The following is a 17,603-nucleotide window of genomic DNA, read 5'->3' on the forward strand; positions in this document are numbered from 1 at the left end:
AAAGCCCCCCACCCCCCCCCCCCCCCCCCCCCCACACACACACACAATGATACACATGCACAATATTAGATAAACTCTGGTACACTGCCGCTGGTCTATGTGCAGTATTACATAGAAAAATTAAGGTGAAGGTTGAAATGTTTCAAAACTATTTCACAGAAATATACATTTTGATGAAAATGTAATCAAGTGCTTAAATATTTCTAACCAAATAGAGAGAGCTGGATCAGGCAACAGATAAAGTTTAGATAAGTTAAGCTTAAGAAAACAGAGGCGATACAGCTACCACCATCTGAAGTAAAAGTAGCTAAGTAGTTTTTTTTTTTGTTTTAGCAAATAAAAACTTTTTAAAACAATTGTAAAAGTTAATACAGTCCATAATGTAGGTGATATAATGTGTTACCATTGGGGTATTATCCAGCATAAAATGAACAGATTACACTGTACCATCTACAGTGTATTCATACAATGTGCATTCAATACAGTATTATCTAGATCAGACATGGGCAAAGTATGGCCCGGGGGCCAGATGCGGTCCGTTTGGCTTTTTAATCGGAACCGACGAAGTTCTCCCAATGATGTTATTAATTTATATTATCATTATATTATACTGCTGCCTTTTCCCTGCAAATGCCTGCATTTCCCCAATAGATTGTGTAGATTTATGCGTTATTTTTACATGTCATTTTTCTTAGTTCACACCAACGCTCCATCTATTTGCACCTGACCCCAAATTCCTGTCAAATTTTAGGACCCATTTAGGCCCGCGAGTCAAAAAGATTGGCCACCCCGGATCTAGACAGATTATCGCTACCTAGTTAATCTGTGAATACACTCTGATTGAATACAATCTTGTGTGTAATTATTGCACATCAATATGTGTGTGTGATTACTTTGTGACTGCACATAGTTGTGTCTTCCAGTCTCTAGGACAACAGTCTCTAGGTCTTTTTTTACACCACTGATCCAACACAAGAGCCTGAGATGATGAGCTTTAGATAAAATGTGTCGCGAGTGGAGAGGCAAGCTGGCCCTGCCACTCCACCGACTGTACCAGTGGAGAGGCCAGTGCGTTCACCATATGTGACAGGGATGGTCAATAGGATTACGTCCTGCACCTCTTCTTCTCCCTCTTCTCTGGCCCACACATAATCGAGCAGGGGATGAAGTCCAGGCCCACCAAGCCACCAGTGAGGAGGCTCAAAGCAGCGGGCCAGTGGGGGCCTCGTGTGCAGAGAGGCAGAGAGGTGGGTGGGGGGGGGCTCTAGATGGATTAACATATTCAACAGAGACAGAGATCAAGTCTTTATAGAGTGAGGGCAGAGGGAGGCTTTCTCTCACAAATGCAGAGTCTGAGAAAAAGCAGAAATGAGTGTAAGCTGGATTTGTTGTCATTGTCATGGAAAATCAGCGATGGCTGATGGGATAACTTCTCACATGTCGTCTGTTTATTTACACAAATGTGGGCAAGACAAGGACACTAGAGGCGACAACCCCGCTGTAAAATGTTAATGAAGACCCAGAGATATTCATCTCAGAATATTGTCCACCTGGAATGCAAAAAATAACGTTCAGCTCAGGCTAATAACTGTCAATAACTAATGGTTTTTATACCATGCCAGTTCCACTCAGTTTTCTATGTTAGAGTTGAAGGTCTGAAAAACAATTCTGCGATCTAAACGTCAGATAATGGAAATTAGGATTCTATCCCTATTATATTCCATGTACACTGTAATAAAACTTATATATGAAATAAAAAAAAAAAAACAACTTTCAGTTTTCAACAAAAAATGCAGCTAACAGAACTGTGGTTTGTTTGCTGCCACAGTCAGGATGACACAGACAGAGGAAATATACAGACACTTGGTTTTTGGGGGTTTAAAGAAGAAGCCTAATTCTTTTTTTCTTCACATTTACATCGTTGGTTCTAAATGTGACTCTGACTACCATGACGTAGGTTCTAAACAGAAACACGTCCTCCTGAATGCTGTAGGAACCTAGGCTGCTAAATGGTGTGATCTCTGTCCCAGACATGGACTGTATTTGGAACACATGACACTTTCACTTGACCCACTCTCCTCTGACATAACTAGGCCACAAGCTGGCCACAGCATTGTCACGGGTCAGATTATAGTGGGCTAAAAAAATACAACTGTCCCAAATATGGATTATGTGGCTGATGTTCAGATTACACAGCGTCAAGAGCGCCATATGTTTGCCAGACATTTGCCTGCTTTAAGTGGGCCACTTCAAATGGGCTGAAATTCAATTGGTCTCGGTCAATTGAAAGGTGACAGTAGTAGCCCAAGCCTGTGTTTCATGTGGGATTTTTTACAAGGGGGGGGGGGGCAGACCTTCAGTTTACTTACAGTTGTTACATTTTCATATCTGTTCACCTTTGACTGTAATGTGGATCTCCACACCTTTGTGTTGGATTTAAGAAAAATACTGAATATGTATTTTGGTAGGCCTGTCCAATTTAAAGTGGCCCCGGCTTGGCTTTATAGAAATGTGTTGCTAGACAAAAAATTGATTAAGGAAAATAAAATAAAATAAAAAAAGTTACAAAATAAAATTAACATCTTATTATTATTATTAAATTATTGTGTTATTAAAGACATGGCAACACAACAATAACATGCATACACACACACACACACACACACACACAGTGAGAGAGAACCACCGCTGTGGTGCTGTGCATGAACTTGTGGCCCTGCCTCAGCATGGGCACCAGATTAGAGACCCTAGTTTTGGCTGCTTTTCTGTTCTCATCACATGTGAAAGGACAGCGAGATAGTGGACCAACATTATCCTCCGCGTTCATCTCCACATCAAAGATGGCCCAACAGCTGGAGAAAATACCACCCTGAAAGAGAGCAAAGACCACAGGACTGCTGCCAGAGTTGGATCGAACAAAACGTCAGAAAACAGAGAGAGTGCTGCTCACGAGCCACTCCTGCCTGTTCCCTCTCACATCAGTTCTCTCTTTAGCTGCCCTGCTGTCTGTTTGGGTGCTTTATTTGGTTGTAACATTGTCTGTACTGATTTTTGCTTAAGCGTGTCCTTTACGGGGCCCATGTGGCAGAAGAGTTGTTAGACAGCAAGAAGATCCTTGGTTTGCTGGTTTGATTCTAGGTCTATCTGGATGAAGTGTCTCTCTGAGTCATAGTCACAGTCTAAAAAACATGCAAGAATAGTTTAACTGGACTTTAACAGTACATTGACCATATGTATGAATGTGAGTGTGAATGGTCTATTTTGTACCTTGTTCTCACCCTATATCTGATGGGATTGTCTCTAGTCTGAGACCCTAAACGGAAAATAAATGAATGAATGTTCCTTTTCAGGCCAACTTTGAACCGTTCACACCTGAGGATCCAGTTTCAGTCGCAATCTCAACCGCAATGACGGTGAAGCAGCACGGTCATCCAGAAACACCCGCAGTGTGAACCTGCAGCCTGGCTGCTGCTCTGATTGATGAGGTCACTCTCAGGGCTTCTTCAGAAAGCAGTGTCTTCAGAAGGTCAGCCAGAGGTTGGGTGGAGGTCAGAGTGCATCTAGAGGGAAGGCGATGAGTCTAAAAGCCCTTCTACAAATGTGAGTGGAAGTGGGTTTGTGGGTCAACATTACACCAGGGTGGGTCACCAATGTCTGTGACGTTAGTGTCATTGATGAAAGTCAGTCAGTGATGTAGAAATGTGTGGGTTTTGGCTGTGGGCTGAGCTGGAGGTGACAGAAGTGAAGATGCTGAGATTGTTCTTCAGCGTGACGGTGACGGTCATTTCCAGAAATCAAGCAGGTTAGAGACAAGAGGCTACTGAAAGAACACAGGACAGGACTTATGGATGTAGTTAGAGCAGATTCAGAGTTGGCTTGTGTAGTTGAAGAAGAAACAAGAGGTGGAGTAAGATGATGTGCTGTAGAGACCCCTGAGGGGGGAGGTGGAGAGGAGAAAAAGTGAAAAAATCTTTGATTATATTTGTGGATATCCTCAGTCATCCAGGTCATCATAATCATAATAATCTCAAAAGCAGTTTTTAAAGTAGGCAACTGGAATCACCTCAAGTAAGTGGAAGACGATGAAGAGGCTTCATCAGTTCTACTGTCATGGTGGGGAGTTTCCAGGTATTTATCCAGCCCAAAGGGGGGTGTGGTGTGGAGTAAAGTGGCCGTGGGCCTGGTCGTTGGAGTTACCTGTACATACCCCCACCCAGATTTTTGAGAAAATTTGCTTTCTGCTTCGTGTCTTACATGTTTAACTAAAGTTGTGATCAAAACCAACTTGATTTGTTCTCATAAATGGAACTCAGTGTGGTTTGGTCTGGTCAGTGTAGAAGTAGTGGACTTCAATCCAGACCCAACAGTCACTCTCTGGCTCAGGATATCCTACTCCAAACAGTTCTCCCAGTGTGAACTGGAGTTTTCTACCATTATCAAGGACAAATGTTCTGTCCACTCTCTGTTACAGTGACACAGCGTTTTATGGTCTGACACAAAAATTCAAACTCAACTGAGAGAGGACAAAAGATTTTAAATTTTTATCGGTGACTTGGCCATCAATTCCAAGCTGCACTAATTTATTAGACTTGATTGTGTAAAAACTAGGACTTTGACTAGTGAGTCTGTTAAAACCTGTGGACTTGTCTTCAATATATCATCTGTGATTCAGACTTGGTTATATGTGAAATGCTAAGGGAAAGTGAGACCACAGTGGACATAAAATACTGCTGAGTGAAAAACTCACAAAGACACAAAGAAAAAACATGGGCAAAAGTAACAACAGCTTTTTACACACCTTACCATTATTAATTCTACCAACTATTACAACCACAGTTTTGTTTCCGGCACCAGCTCATACAGGAGGGCTTCTCTCTTCAGCGTTGACAGGAAGTAGACCTGCTGTAGTCCAGCACTACGTGTGAAGCTGACTATTTTAAACCAGGCCGGGGCCACTTGGTAAACACACTAACATATCACCTTATTAGAGGCTACAGGGGCCCATTAGTGGCACCCACCCCGTCCCTCACTGCCTGTCTGCTCATTATAGAAGCTAACGAGACGCACAGTCGCCTCATTACCACCTGCCTGTTAAACACAAACACAGAGAGGCAGAGGCAGAGGGGGAGAATGGTGCTGCCAGTGGAAGTCAGGTGTCAACATGTCAACAGTTCAGTAGTGAAATACAGTGCAGCTTGTGTGTGTGTTACTCTAAGTCATAGCACACGCGCACACATGTAATTTATCACACAAATACAATTAATTTTAATTTATTGTCGACTCGATTTAAAAAAGAAATTGCATCATATACTTAATATACAAATATTTGTATTTATTTTATTATTTTTTAGCAACAAATGGCACAATAAACCAATCCTGATCCTAAAATATACCATGCAGTAAGGTCAAAACCAGCAACATCTTTATGAATTGTATTTAAAAAATCTGTAATCTGACAAACAAAATGCAGTACCTCTACTACTACCTAATGTAAAACACCACATTTTGAGCAGTGTGTCTGACAAAAAAATACAAAGAAAACCAAAAAATCTCACATCCCGGTCCTTGTCCTCACAGCCACTGCTCACCAGTTGAAAAGAAAAGCTCGCAGCACTGTTAGCAGACGGTGAACTGGCTGCAGCTGCCACTGCTGACCCTTCACTGGCACAGCCTTGAGCTCCACGACAACACAGATGTAGGAGGTGAATACAGGCACTGGTTTCACCCCACTGTCAATTCTCCCATCATCCCTGTGTTTACTGCCGATACAGTCTTAGCTGGCTGAGCTCCTTGACCGTGTCCTGCTGGAGCAGACGGAGGAGACGCTGCCAGCAGTTCCTTTTTTAGCCTTGGCTCTCATGTCTACACTCCAATCCCTGTGTTTGGGTCTAATTTCTAGGTGAATGTTGTGGCAGGCTGTGGGGCCAGGACAGCAGATGGCCTCAAGAAAAGAGGAGAGAGAAAAACGAACCTCTGTTGTGGATGTCAAGACAGAACTGACCAAGTCTTAATCCACAGTAAAAAAGAACACAGGACAATCCATTTATCATTACAATTATCTGATATATATATATTAAAATATATATATTTATATATATATGTGTGTGTGTGTGTGTGTGTGTGTGTATTAGGGCATTTATGACTGCTGTATTTTTCACGTCAACTTATGTGACAAAGTCAAAGTCGAGTTGACAACTCATTTAATGATGTCAGCACATGGACAGAGGAGGAATTACACACAGGTCCGGTCATGAACACGTAACTCTCCATTCATCACTTTTGTAGCTTTTGCGTATGGAGAGAACATGTCAATCAGTTGTTCTTCAGCTCCCAATAACATTCTTGGATCTTAAGTGACTTGATTTTGTGACAGACAGCATGAGGATCATCTGCTCATGTAGCTGCTCCAACAACAGATGGATGGCTTGATGTATGCTTCCTTACATTTTCTTAATTTATGAAGCGATTATGACTATTGGTTAAGAGGAGGATAAGATGTCAGTGTAAACCAATCAGTCCCTCCTAAATGTGCACCAGTCTCATGTGAAGCAGCTGTGATGGTAGAAAAACTAAGACTCCACTGAAGAAAAGTGTCCAATAAGGTGTGAACGAAATTCATCAAATGAAGGGAACGTCGTCATATTTGCCAAGATCCCAGTGAACGACTTCAACTCTGACCCAGAGCTGAGAACCATCAACCTGAAGCACCCGTTAATCTCAACTTAAATTAGAAAAGAAAAGAGTTCACTCTCCTTCCCCTCCATTGAACCACATCAGAGCCACATAAGAATCTCACCCATTCCTGCCATGTGGGTAAGGGTGGCTAATAAAGGAGCATGTGCGGCGTTCAACATACGAACATATGCGTGTGTATGTGTGTGTGCCTTACCACTCCAGGGTGCTCCAAACTTTGAGGACTGCCCCTCCAGAAAACACAGGCCTGGCTCTCCAAGCTCAAAGGACGAGCTCCATTCACCACTTGGCAACAGGGCTGAGAAATGGAGAAGAGATGGGCAGAACGGAATGGGCAGGCAGTAAATTGTCAGCTTTCTGAGGGGAAGACACGATATTTATTTATAGCATTCAGCGAAGGCACTCGGGCAGCACTGAAATGGGACAGCATGGGGGGAGGGGGTGCCTTTTGCAAGGGGCATCTTAGGTGGTCAGCACTGACCTGCACTAACCTCTTGTATCCTGTCTCATTCTCCCACCCTTTACACTTGTCTTGTACCAAAAGCTCCCGAGACCTCCCTGGTAATTAGGGAACAAGTTACACCCACTCCCTGCCCCCAGATGCAGTAAATTCCCTCCTTCTCCCGGCCGGCTGACACACACACTCACACATCCTCGGAATCGAGGCTTCAAGTCACCATTCAGTCCGATCCCTGCTTGCTCTGTCCCCCCACTCTACATTTTATCACCACCCCTTGTTTTGTTTTGCTGTCGCAATCCATCAATCTTCCCATTAGCCGTCCATATTACGGAAACCACGGGGAACGCCCACTTTACACCAGCCCTTCAAATCTGTCTTCACCTCCCTCAGCCTCCTCACTGACTGCTGACTCCAGCTCTCCCTCCATCCTGCATCAACCCTGAATCCACCTGTTACCTCCTACAGATCACAGAACTCTCAGTAGGAAAAGAGTCTGGAGGACTCCTCCTACTTTTTTTTAAAAACCACAACACTGTCACGAAGGAGATGGAGATGCTTCAGGAGATAGGGAGCAGGACCTGGGATGCTGACGGTGGTTGGCAGTGGGGGTAGCAGCACTTTGGGTGGTATGTTTCCTGCGAGGGTGGGACACAATGCCCCCAGTGTTCAGGCAGGCCCATAGGAGCTTGTTTTACAACAGGGGAGGGGCAATCTTCAATGGCCAGATGATGTGAACCACCCTGAGCCGATTCACAGTGACAAACAGCCCCCCTGTATGCAAAGCCCCGCCTCCTCCACCAACTCATTTTGGCTTTCTCCCATCACCTCCCTCCTTCTCCACCTTCTTTCCTCCTCACATTCTGCTCTTCTAGTCCAAACCCAGGGTGCTGGACAGTGGGCACGGCCACCGCGCTCAATGGACTGGAAGTGAAGGGACACACGCAACACAGACACACAATCCTAAAATTTCACACATGCACACGTAGATACACACAAGGGCCGGAGAGGTCCTTTTTGTTCTTGCCCTTTTATAGAATGACTTCTCAAGTATGCTGCTGGAACACGAACTGGTGTAGATTTAATTAAACCAGAGGGTCTCCACTTTACCTCTCCCTCCTCATTTGACGACGTAATTGATAAAGAATTGAAGCACAGAGCTAATTTGTAGAGAAGCCGGATCCACGATCCTGGGCTGCCAAGACCTCCTCTTGGTCCTGTGAAACTCTTGTGTCTAGATCTGTTGTTCCATCCTTGAGTCAGTGACTGTCTGTGCTCAAAGTCCAGCTTTAACTCCATGTTATTTAGAAACCCCATGTAGTTGATGTAAAACTGTGTCTTACTTAAGTGAAATCTTCATTTGACTTAAATAAGACACAAACCTTCACCTGTGTTTTCTTTTTTGTCATATCGTCCACAAATAAGTAACTTTTTATTGTATTGAATAAACAATGAAAACAGGGGTTTTCATTGTTTTCATTGGTTATTTAACCCTTTGAAATATTCGGTGCGTGCTGACTGATCCAGGTAGATCACATGAGCTGGTTGGTTCTTTGCTGATCGCTCCTAGTATAAAGGTCCAGGTTCTACCAGCTGCTGGTCCACACCTGACCGAACCATAGGCGACTGAACTGTCAGTAACCTTGACTGTGGATTGTTTTCTTTGTTAAATTGAGTTTGAAAATGTTTGTTTTGTTTTTTGGTGGTTTCTTAGGACTGTGGTGATGGTAGTCTTTCTCTCTTTCTTGTTGCGTACATTTGTCCTCTTCACCTGAATGTAGCCAGAGAAGAATCATCTTAGACCGTTAGCTGACGTGAAAGTTGTTGCAAATGACAAGCAGTCAATGAAGTCAATGAAAGAACTAGCTGAAGGTTGCCGAACGTTAGCAAAGAAAACATTTTTTTGCTAACGGCTACAAGTTTGACAAAAAATATTTTTAGCTACTTCTTGCAGTTTGGCACCGTTCGGAGGTGGAGTGCGGACCTTGTGTGGCTGGGTTTGGTGGCACACATCAAATCTAGCTAGCTCGCTGAGGAACACAATACATCAAGCGACCTAAAATCTATAAAACTGTTCTTTCACAGTCTTTCTCCAGATTTGGACGACAGAAGGTGACCTAACCGCCACTGCTCTTTAACCTAAACTATTGCAACAGTGCACGTTTGTACGCGTGCATGTGCGTGGACAGTGACAGCTGGTTAGCACTGGACTGGTAATAAAGCAGATAAAGCAGTCCGCCCCCTTGTTAGGCTTGATGAGCGTGACTATGTGATGGGATAAGGAGGCCGGTAGTGAAAGTAAAGGAATGTAACTCAGCCTCTCAATCCCTCCATATGACGCTAATTGCAACAGAGTGGGGATGGCCTGGGCTGCTTGTGTACGCCATTGTTATTCCTCTGCCCATTGTCGACCAACCCTCTGACAATCGCCATCTGAATAAGAGCCTGTTAAGCCTAACAGATCCCCATCATTAGACCCCTTTACAAGCATTGTGATGCAGCACCGCAGATACTGTAGGACCATCGGTGACTTACAGCAGCACTGAGACCATGTGTGCAATAAATTGTACTCCTTTTGTTCATGGCATACAAATGCACAAAGCGCACATGTTCTACCTCTGAAAACATCTCAGAAAAACCCTGCAGGGAGTGGGTATGTTTAACAAATGTACAGAAGTTGAGATTTTGGTCTTTAGGACAAGGCATAGGTTAAATCTAAACAAATTGACTTGATTATTTTTGGGGCTTCAACTGTCATCCAAGAGTTCTTTTACTCTCTGAGTGTCTGTTCAGTCATTACATTTATGCAATATGTCAGTATCTTATCTAGAACACATCTGTCCTGGATTTGAACCCCTGACCTCCTTGTGAGAAAATGCCCTTTTATGTTATTTTAAATTCATATACTGAATATATTGATTGAATATATTAACTAAAAAACGTATTGAAGACATCTTTATAATTTGTCCATTGTCAATATTAGTACTGTATTTTTTACATTGAACCTGTTTTTGTCGTCAAGAAACTGAACAGATTTTCCTGTAGTTTGTTAGACTGTGAACCTACTGGAGACTGTTAAGAAGTTATTTATATCTATAAATATTTAAGAACTTTTCTAAAGGCTATCAAATACTTCTTATTTGAAACTGAATGGACCAATATTTTTGTTTCTTGCACTTTCTCGCACTGTAAACATGTTATTTTTTCCTGTATAAAAGTGACAAAATAGGTACATATTGAAATTGGAAGTCACATTTTTGAAATAATTCTACTAAACATGACATAAAATTAATACTAACGCTTGTGCTTTTGTTTGTGATGGAGAGCTATTGTGTGCCGTAGGCTACATCTTGTGGTTCTTTTACAACGCCCTCCATTTCTTCAGTGCTCTGCCATATTTTTTTCCCCAATGAACAAATGATGGAAACACTTGAATAAATGTGTCCTTTTTTGTCTCCACATTTTTAGTCTGGAGACAAACTGCCAGCTGGCCTGTTTTGGGCACGGTTGAGCTCAGGCTTGTCTCCGTCTCTCTAAAACAAGCATCTGGACGCCCGGAAGGTGAATAAAAGTGTGAATATATTCATCCCCATGCTGCTTTGTTAAATCTCTGGGCGTAAAGCCGTAGTACCCCCCGTGCCCTCCTGGGTGACCCCTGAGGATCAGAGACCAGGTTGTCGAAACATTTGTAACATTTGGCCAAAGCAAATCTCAGGCTGCCTGTTGAATGGAAGCCCAGACCAAAGAGGAGGAGGAGGAAAAAAAATCCCCCTGGAACCCTTAAAACACTCCCGACGCCCGACCAGGACTCCCCCCTTCTCTTCCCTCTCCTCCTCCTTCTGGTTTCTTATCCCTCTCGCACACACAGACACTCACACACCGAGCATGGAGGCTCAACCCCTTACAACCTCCAGCAAATCCCCTTTATCTTTTCCCAGCCAGATGGGGCCGCTGGAATAATGGTCTAAAGCCCAATGAGTTCCATTCAATTTGTCATGCCGTCTAAAGGAGCTTGTAAGCTTCCCATTTGCAGTTATGTTATAGTAACCATGGGAGGCTCGGCAGTGTTAGGACTTAATTACCTCCTAATGGCTGTTGTAGAGATAAAGCCCCTCGGACAGCAGAACCCAACACTGTCCAGATCCGGAGACACGGACGCCTGGAGACCCAGTGTCTCTCTCTGATCTTCATCACGATGATCATGACTTGACTACATTCTGGTGACCCCGTCACCCCACAGGCACCTGTACCGATCCACGTAGGATCACGCTGGCACACAGACTAACTCACCCAACAATCTCACTGAACCTGTGGCACACAAAGGGTTTTTCTTGAATTCATTTCCACGTGTGGAACAGAACGTTGGTTTTCCTCACTTTGCCGCAGACTTCTGATTTAAATGTTTGAAACTAAGTTTGACAGGAAATGGTTTATCGATGATAATACTGCATTGTCGCATCATTGATGGTTGGTGTTCTGTGTTCTGTTGGGTTTTCTAATGTAGCGTTTTTTTAACACTTTACACCGTTTGTTTGAATTTTGTGCTCTTCAGAAATACTGAAAGTTAAACCAGTGTTTCCCAAGCTTTTTTTCTGGGGACTCATATTTTAAAAGTCACAAACCTTCGCGACCCAAGTCAATTAATTATTTGTAAACTCCTGGGAAACATGATGCATGACGACCCCCCCCCCCCTTGCGAATTTAAGACTCTACTTGAACAGTCTTAAGATTAAAGATTAAAACTGAAAACATTGGGAACTAGCCACTGATTGTACACCGATTACCGAGAATTTCAAGTCAAGACTTGAGATTGAGTTGTTGTTGTTGTTGTTGATGTTTCGTGACAATTTTTTTACTTGAGGTACTTACCTTCATAAAAAAAAATTCTTTTTCATGATGGAGTTTTTCTTGGAGGACTCACCTGAATAAAACCCAACCGCCCGCTCTTTTTTTTCCAGAAATTCACTTCATTTTTATTCTACTTCATTGCCTCACATTTAGGGTTAAAAGAGAAAGGGCTACATGGGAATTGAACAAAGTTACGTCCCTTACTACAGATTTCCACAAAAGGGAGAATTTTGCTTCATTTCGTTCCAAGATTTGTCAGAGAAAGGGACGGAGGGAGCGAGCCAGGACTTCATTCATGTCTTTCACTGCATTTGGCCGAGGCTGGTCATCTCCCCAGACACACGGAGGGAGAACTTTTCTCCTGTTTTTCCACCCTTCTCTTGTTTTGTTCCTTTTCTTTTTTTTATTTTGGAGCCAGATTAGCAGGATTAAGTATGGCCCACATATGCTGCTCCTCACCATTGGTATTCACCACGACACTTGGCCTAACGCCACCCAGACGGGTGGACACAGAGGAACAGAGAGGGTGCTGGAGAGGTGAGAGTCAAGGTTGTAGTTGGAAATTTAAAAATAAAAAAAAAATAATAATAAAAAGAAATATGAAATGCAAACTGGAAAAAATATTTTTTTTGCAAATGATGGTTTTGATGGTTTTACACCTTAAATATTCCTGCTTTACAACATTACTATAGTTTTATATATGTATATATATCCCATAATCTAAATTACAGCTCTCTGTTCTTTTGAATTAGAATTTGAGGTGTGTCACGTTGTTACTTCAAGTTAGCTTCAGCGATTTGACATTAATCCATTCGTAACTCTAAGGTGTTTTCAGCTGCTTGAAACAGAATGACAATAATAAAAAGTTTTACTTTAGAACCTCTCCAGTTAACAATGAGAAAGAACTTCAAACTATACAAAGTGAAAACAAAATGATTAACTGGATAATATTTTTTTTCAGTCCCTCACTTTAAAGTTTATGTTGACAAAAAACGTAATTAATTGATTTTTAAGTTGATTTATTATCGTTCAGTGTGGGCATCGTGAGCACAGATTACGTCATTTGAACCTGTCGCAGAATTTCGTTGTTGGATGTTTACGGAAGCATCTTGGGTCACGTGGGTATGGCATATGCATATTGATTTATTTAATTATTTATCTTTGTTGTATTTAGCGGCGGTGACGCACGAACATACTCGTGCACATACATGTATACATACATACAAACATAAATACACACACACACACACATCAACAACAGCTCGGTTCCTTAATTAGCTTCGATGAAGTCTCGTCCGATGAAGTTCCAACTGCAAACCATCTGATGTCACTGTTGGGTCTGAATCAGCTGCAGCTGGAGAGGACGACGGAGAAATAAGAAAAAGTAAAAATAAAAAAATAAAACAAAACAACTCTAGTTTAACATGTAATGTAAAAAATGCAATACAAAAATGAAAACATGATTTAATACTCTCTCTTTAAATGATTAGATTTTGCTTTCTAATGCGTGACTTTTGGGGTGAAATTTGACAAGTTTTCGGGTGTATTTTATTATAATAATAAAATAATAGTAAATCTATGTCATCTGTATTTTTATTCCATTATCGAACAGTCACCTATATCGTTATGTAGTAGTTTATGAATAAATATTAAATAAATAAATACTAGACGTGTCCAAAATGATCATTTCAATACTTGGTTCAAAATAAAATAAAATAATGCATTACACTGCATATTACACTGCAAAATAATAATAAGAAAAAAATTCTAATTTGTAATTATCATTTCTTATTATATCTCTCTCTTTATACACACATATAGCTAATATATAAGGTATATATAATATTGATATATAATAGATTTTTAAAAATAGAGTATATAAATGTAAAATCACCACTTTATAAACGACCTTCATGCACAGATAAATTCAGACAAATCACGAAAATGGCAGAAAGCCTTAAATATCACCAACTCAATATTTCCATAAGAATAAATTGTTTTTAAAAAAGTTTTAATTTATTTTTTGGTTGTAATCCATTTTTCCATTTTCTTTCTTTCGGGCTTTCCCATCAGGGAATTCATTTTTATGGAATAAATGTTCTTAAATGAACTCGTATTCTTCATAAAAAACACATAAATTCACCTCGATGCAGTGATATAACCATTCATGTCCCGCCGCAGCCACACAGTCCTGAACAGGCCTGTGTGGAAACACATCGACTTGTTGAGGCAATTAGCGCTGATTGCGTCTGAATGCACCGTGCGCCTCGTCACAGTGCTGGACAAAGACGCAGTCAGTGTCAGTTAGCGTCACTTCATCATCAAGATGGGGCCCCTTCTGTCAGTCAGAGGCCCCCCCCCCCGCGCCGCCGCCTCAGCAGCAGCAGCAGCAGCAGCAGTGGGCCACACATGCTCTAATTGAAAAACGCTGCGGATCATAACCGTTAAAAACAATTTTTGCACACTTCATTAATTGACGTTAAAGACGGACTGTAACGGCAGCTGCTGCCTGCAAACAGAAAACACCGAAATCGCAGGCAGTAAAACATATTTTGAGCTGCTGTGCTGCTGATTACAGCGGAGGCCTCGAGGAGCCACAGTGTGTTGTTAGGATTTTGTGTATTCTAATCCAAATCTATTTTTCGTAAAGAAGATAATTAAAAAATATTATGTTTGTCTCGTAGATATTTAATTATAGTTTTTTTGGACTTTTTTCAATCCAAAATATATTTAAAATATAATATATTTTAATAAAAAAGTAGAACATAAACGCTTTTGTGGAGTTATCTAAATTTATCCAAATTCTTTTTATTTTGATTCATTAAATTGTTTTTTCTTCCCTAAAACAGAAACAAAATATTTAAAATGGCATTTGTATTGGTGTGTTTGTGGTTTGTGTTAAAACCTTTAAATCCTCTGTATTTCACGGTCTATTCACTGACGATTAAAACGATTCAAATCGTTTGTCTGCGCGCTTTTTTTTTGCAGCAGCAGCCACTTGTAGAAGGCAGTGTACGTTATTTCACTTAATAATGTTGGTAATTACGTTGGAGTTACTGGAAGAACTTGTTTCCTCCTTCTTTGCCTCCCCCTCCTCATCCTCCTCCCCCCTCCGTCTCCTCTGATTGGCCGCGCGGTGGCAGCGGGGACGGTGAAGTGCGTTGTCCTGGTGAACGTGGTCCGTGTGGCCCCGGCTCCGGGTATAAAAGCCTGTGGTCACACGCCACTGTGCCAAATGGGCTGTCACGTGCAGTTTGGAGTAAAACCAGTGGATTTGTAAGGTTTACTTTTGGCACTCGGAAACATTCTCGGTAAGAGTTTTATGACTTCTGTGACGCTTTTAAGCAGATTTAAATAACGAGTGCATTCTGGGAATTTTTATGACAAAAATCCATATTTCAGGGATGATTCTGAACAACAACAACGTCTAAATCTGAAATCGAAATACATTTAAATCTATTGTTGACATTTAAAAACAAAACGTTTAAAAAGGCGCAGACTTTTCGTACAATTCAACTTTACGCGTAAGACTGATCAAATTAACCCACCGGTTGTCTCCTCAGCGCACCGAGCTGGATCAGAAGGATGGATTCTGATACGAGCCGCGTTTCCAGCAGACCCTCTTCTCCCGAGGTCGACGACATCTTCCTGTCCACCCTGAAGAAATCCGTCCACGGCTTCTCTGGTGCAGTGTCCTCCACGCAGAGCGACTCTCCGTCTGAGACGCACAGTCTGCGCGGACTCTCCGTGGTGGACGGAGACTCTCTGGCCCTGCGCTTGGCCAAGAAGGACCGCAAACTAATGTCGGAGAACGAGGTGCAGGCGATCCGCCTCAAGATCAACAGCCGCGAGCGGAAAAGAATGCACGACCTGAACGTAGCCATGGACGGACTGCGGGAAGTCATGCCTTACGCACACGGACCCTCCGTGCGTAAACTCTCCAAAATCGCCACCCTGCTCCTGGCCAGAAACTACATCCTGATGCTGAGTAACTCTCTGGAGGAGATGAAGCGGCTGGTCAGTGAAATATACGGCACCAGCGGACACCACGGCGGCTTTCATCCGTCAGCCTGTGGGACTATGGCACACGCTGGCCCGGTGCCGGGTCATCCTGTGGCTTCGCACTCCTCACACCCGGCGGTCCATCACCCGCTGCTCCCGCCGGCCGCCGTCTCCACCGCCTCCTTGTCCGCTCCCAGTATCTCTGCTGTCACTTCTGTCAGACCTCACCACGGACTCCTCAAAGCTCCCACTGCGGGCGCGGCGCCCCTGGCCAGCAGTTTCCAGCACTGGGGCGTCGGCACCGGGATGCCGTGTCCGTGCAGCATGTGCCAGGTCCCACCGCCGCACGTGTCCAGCATGAGCAGCGTCACGATGCCACGGTTGTCCAGTGACTCCAAGTGACTCCGAACTCGCTGAGAACCAACGTTTTCTGGTTCTCTCAGACTTCTACTCATTATGCGTCTTTATTTATCTATGTGGTTGGACTGAAGACCAGTGCTTTGGTTTCCTCACTGGAACTTTGAGGTTATTCAACTAACTTAGTGTTTTCTGGTTATTAACCTCGGCCGTTGATGCCGACAAACTTCTGTCTTCTTCGCTTATTTAAAGTTCATATTTCCTCCACGAGGTGCTTCTCCTCCTTAAGGTCCCAAACTTGAATCAGTCCACAGCTATAGTGTAAATATGTAGATGGATGAATCTGTTAAAAATAGTGGATAAGATAATATTATATATTAGAGTGATGTTAAAGTGGTGGGACAAAGACTCTTCTCGCTCCTTCCATGTTGCACCTGCTTTATTCTAATTCAATGTCTTTTCTCCTTATTTTCTGCCCAGGGGGTTGCCAGTCACTGCCCACCCAATGGCCACTGCTTTTTTTTTAAATAAGAAAATTATATTTATTTACTTGTTTCGCAGCAGCAATTTGAGTTGAAGCTCTCATTATGTCGTTGGGGTTTGAAATGTAAAATAAAGATGAATGATTGACAAAAGAAAAATACGGCTTTGGTTTGTGTTGATTTATTATTTATTATGGTTTCTGTGGATTTTACAAAATGATTGTCATGTTTGTGGAATTTGTTTTGTACAAAAACCGTGTGAAATTATTTCGTGGGCAATACAGTGTAAAATACATTTATATTTAGATACTTTATATATTATCTTTATTATCTTATTTTTCCTTAACATAATAATAATGATAATAATAATAATAAATAAAAATAGTAATAATAATTACAGTAAATTTTATATAACTTGCTGGGAACAATTTATAAAATAGACAGGTCGTTTTAGCTCATTTATATATTTGAAAAATAATAATTGTCTTGAAATGATATCAATGCTAACAAAAAACAACCAATCTTTTGATCCCAGAATGTGTTTAATTCCTCATGTTTCATGGCTGAAACTAGTTGTAATACATTTAGTTGTATTAGAAACATCTTCAGTTACTCAAAGCCTAACTTTCAGCAGTTAGATTTTTTTGTGTGTGTGTCTACGTCTGACCTCTCCTTTAGTCCTGGAAATATTTACATTTTACACTATTTCAAGTCTCATTTTGCTGGATATGATCAAACAAGCATCTGTGAAAAACAAATGTCCT

General features: G+C 42.0%; 1 protein-coding gene and 1 long non-coding RNA gene across 2 annotated transcripts; one reads left to right on the plus strand and one right to left on the minus strand.

The window, feature by feature from the left end:
* Positions 1-13,119: 13,119 nt before the first annotated feature.
* LOC107989784 (uncharacterized) lies at positions 13,120-15,668 on the minus strand. The gene is made up of 2 exons (XR_001761292.2): positions 15,547-15,668; positions 13,120-13,352 (listed from the first exon to the last, which is right to left on the minus strand). It is a non-coding gene; the product is annotated as an uncharacterized LOC107989784 (long non-coding RNA).
* olig2 (oligodendrocyte lineage transcription factor 2) lies at positions 15,205-16,879 on the plus strand. The gene is made up of 2 exons (XM_008328358.2): positions 15,205-15,309; positions 15,562-16,879. The coding sequence occupies exon 2, from the start codon at positions 15,584-15,586 to the stop codon at positions 16,400-16,402; it is 819 nt and encodes a 272-aa protein (XP_008326580.1). The 5' UTR covers positions 15,205-15,309; positions 15,562-15,583; the 3' UTR covers positions 16,403-16,879.
* Positions 16,880-17,603: the final 724 nt, after the last annotated feature.

This window comes from Cynoglossus semilaevis, chromosome 16 (assembly GCF_000523025.1).
Source record: "Cynoglossus semilaevis isolate Cse_v1.0 chromosome 16, Cse_v1.0, whole genome shotgun sequence".
NCBI classification, from domain to species: Eukaryota; Metazoa; Chordata; class Actinopteri; order Pleuronectiformes; family Cynoglossidae; genus Cynoglossus; species Cynoglossus semilaevis.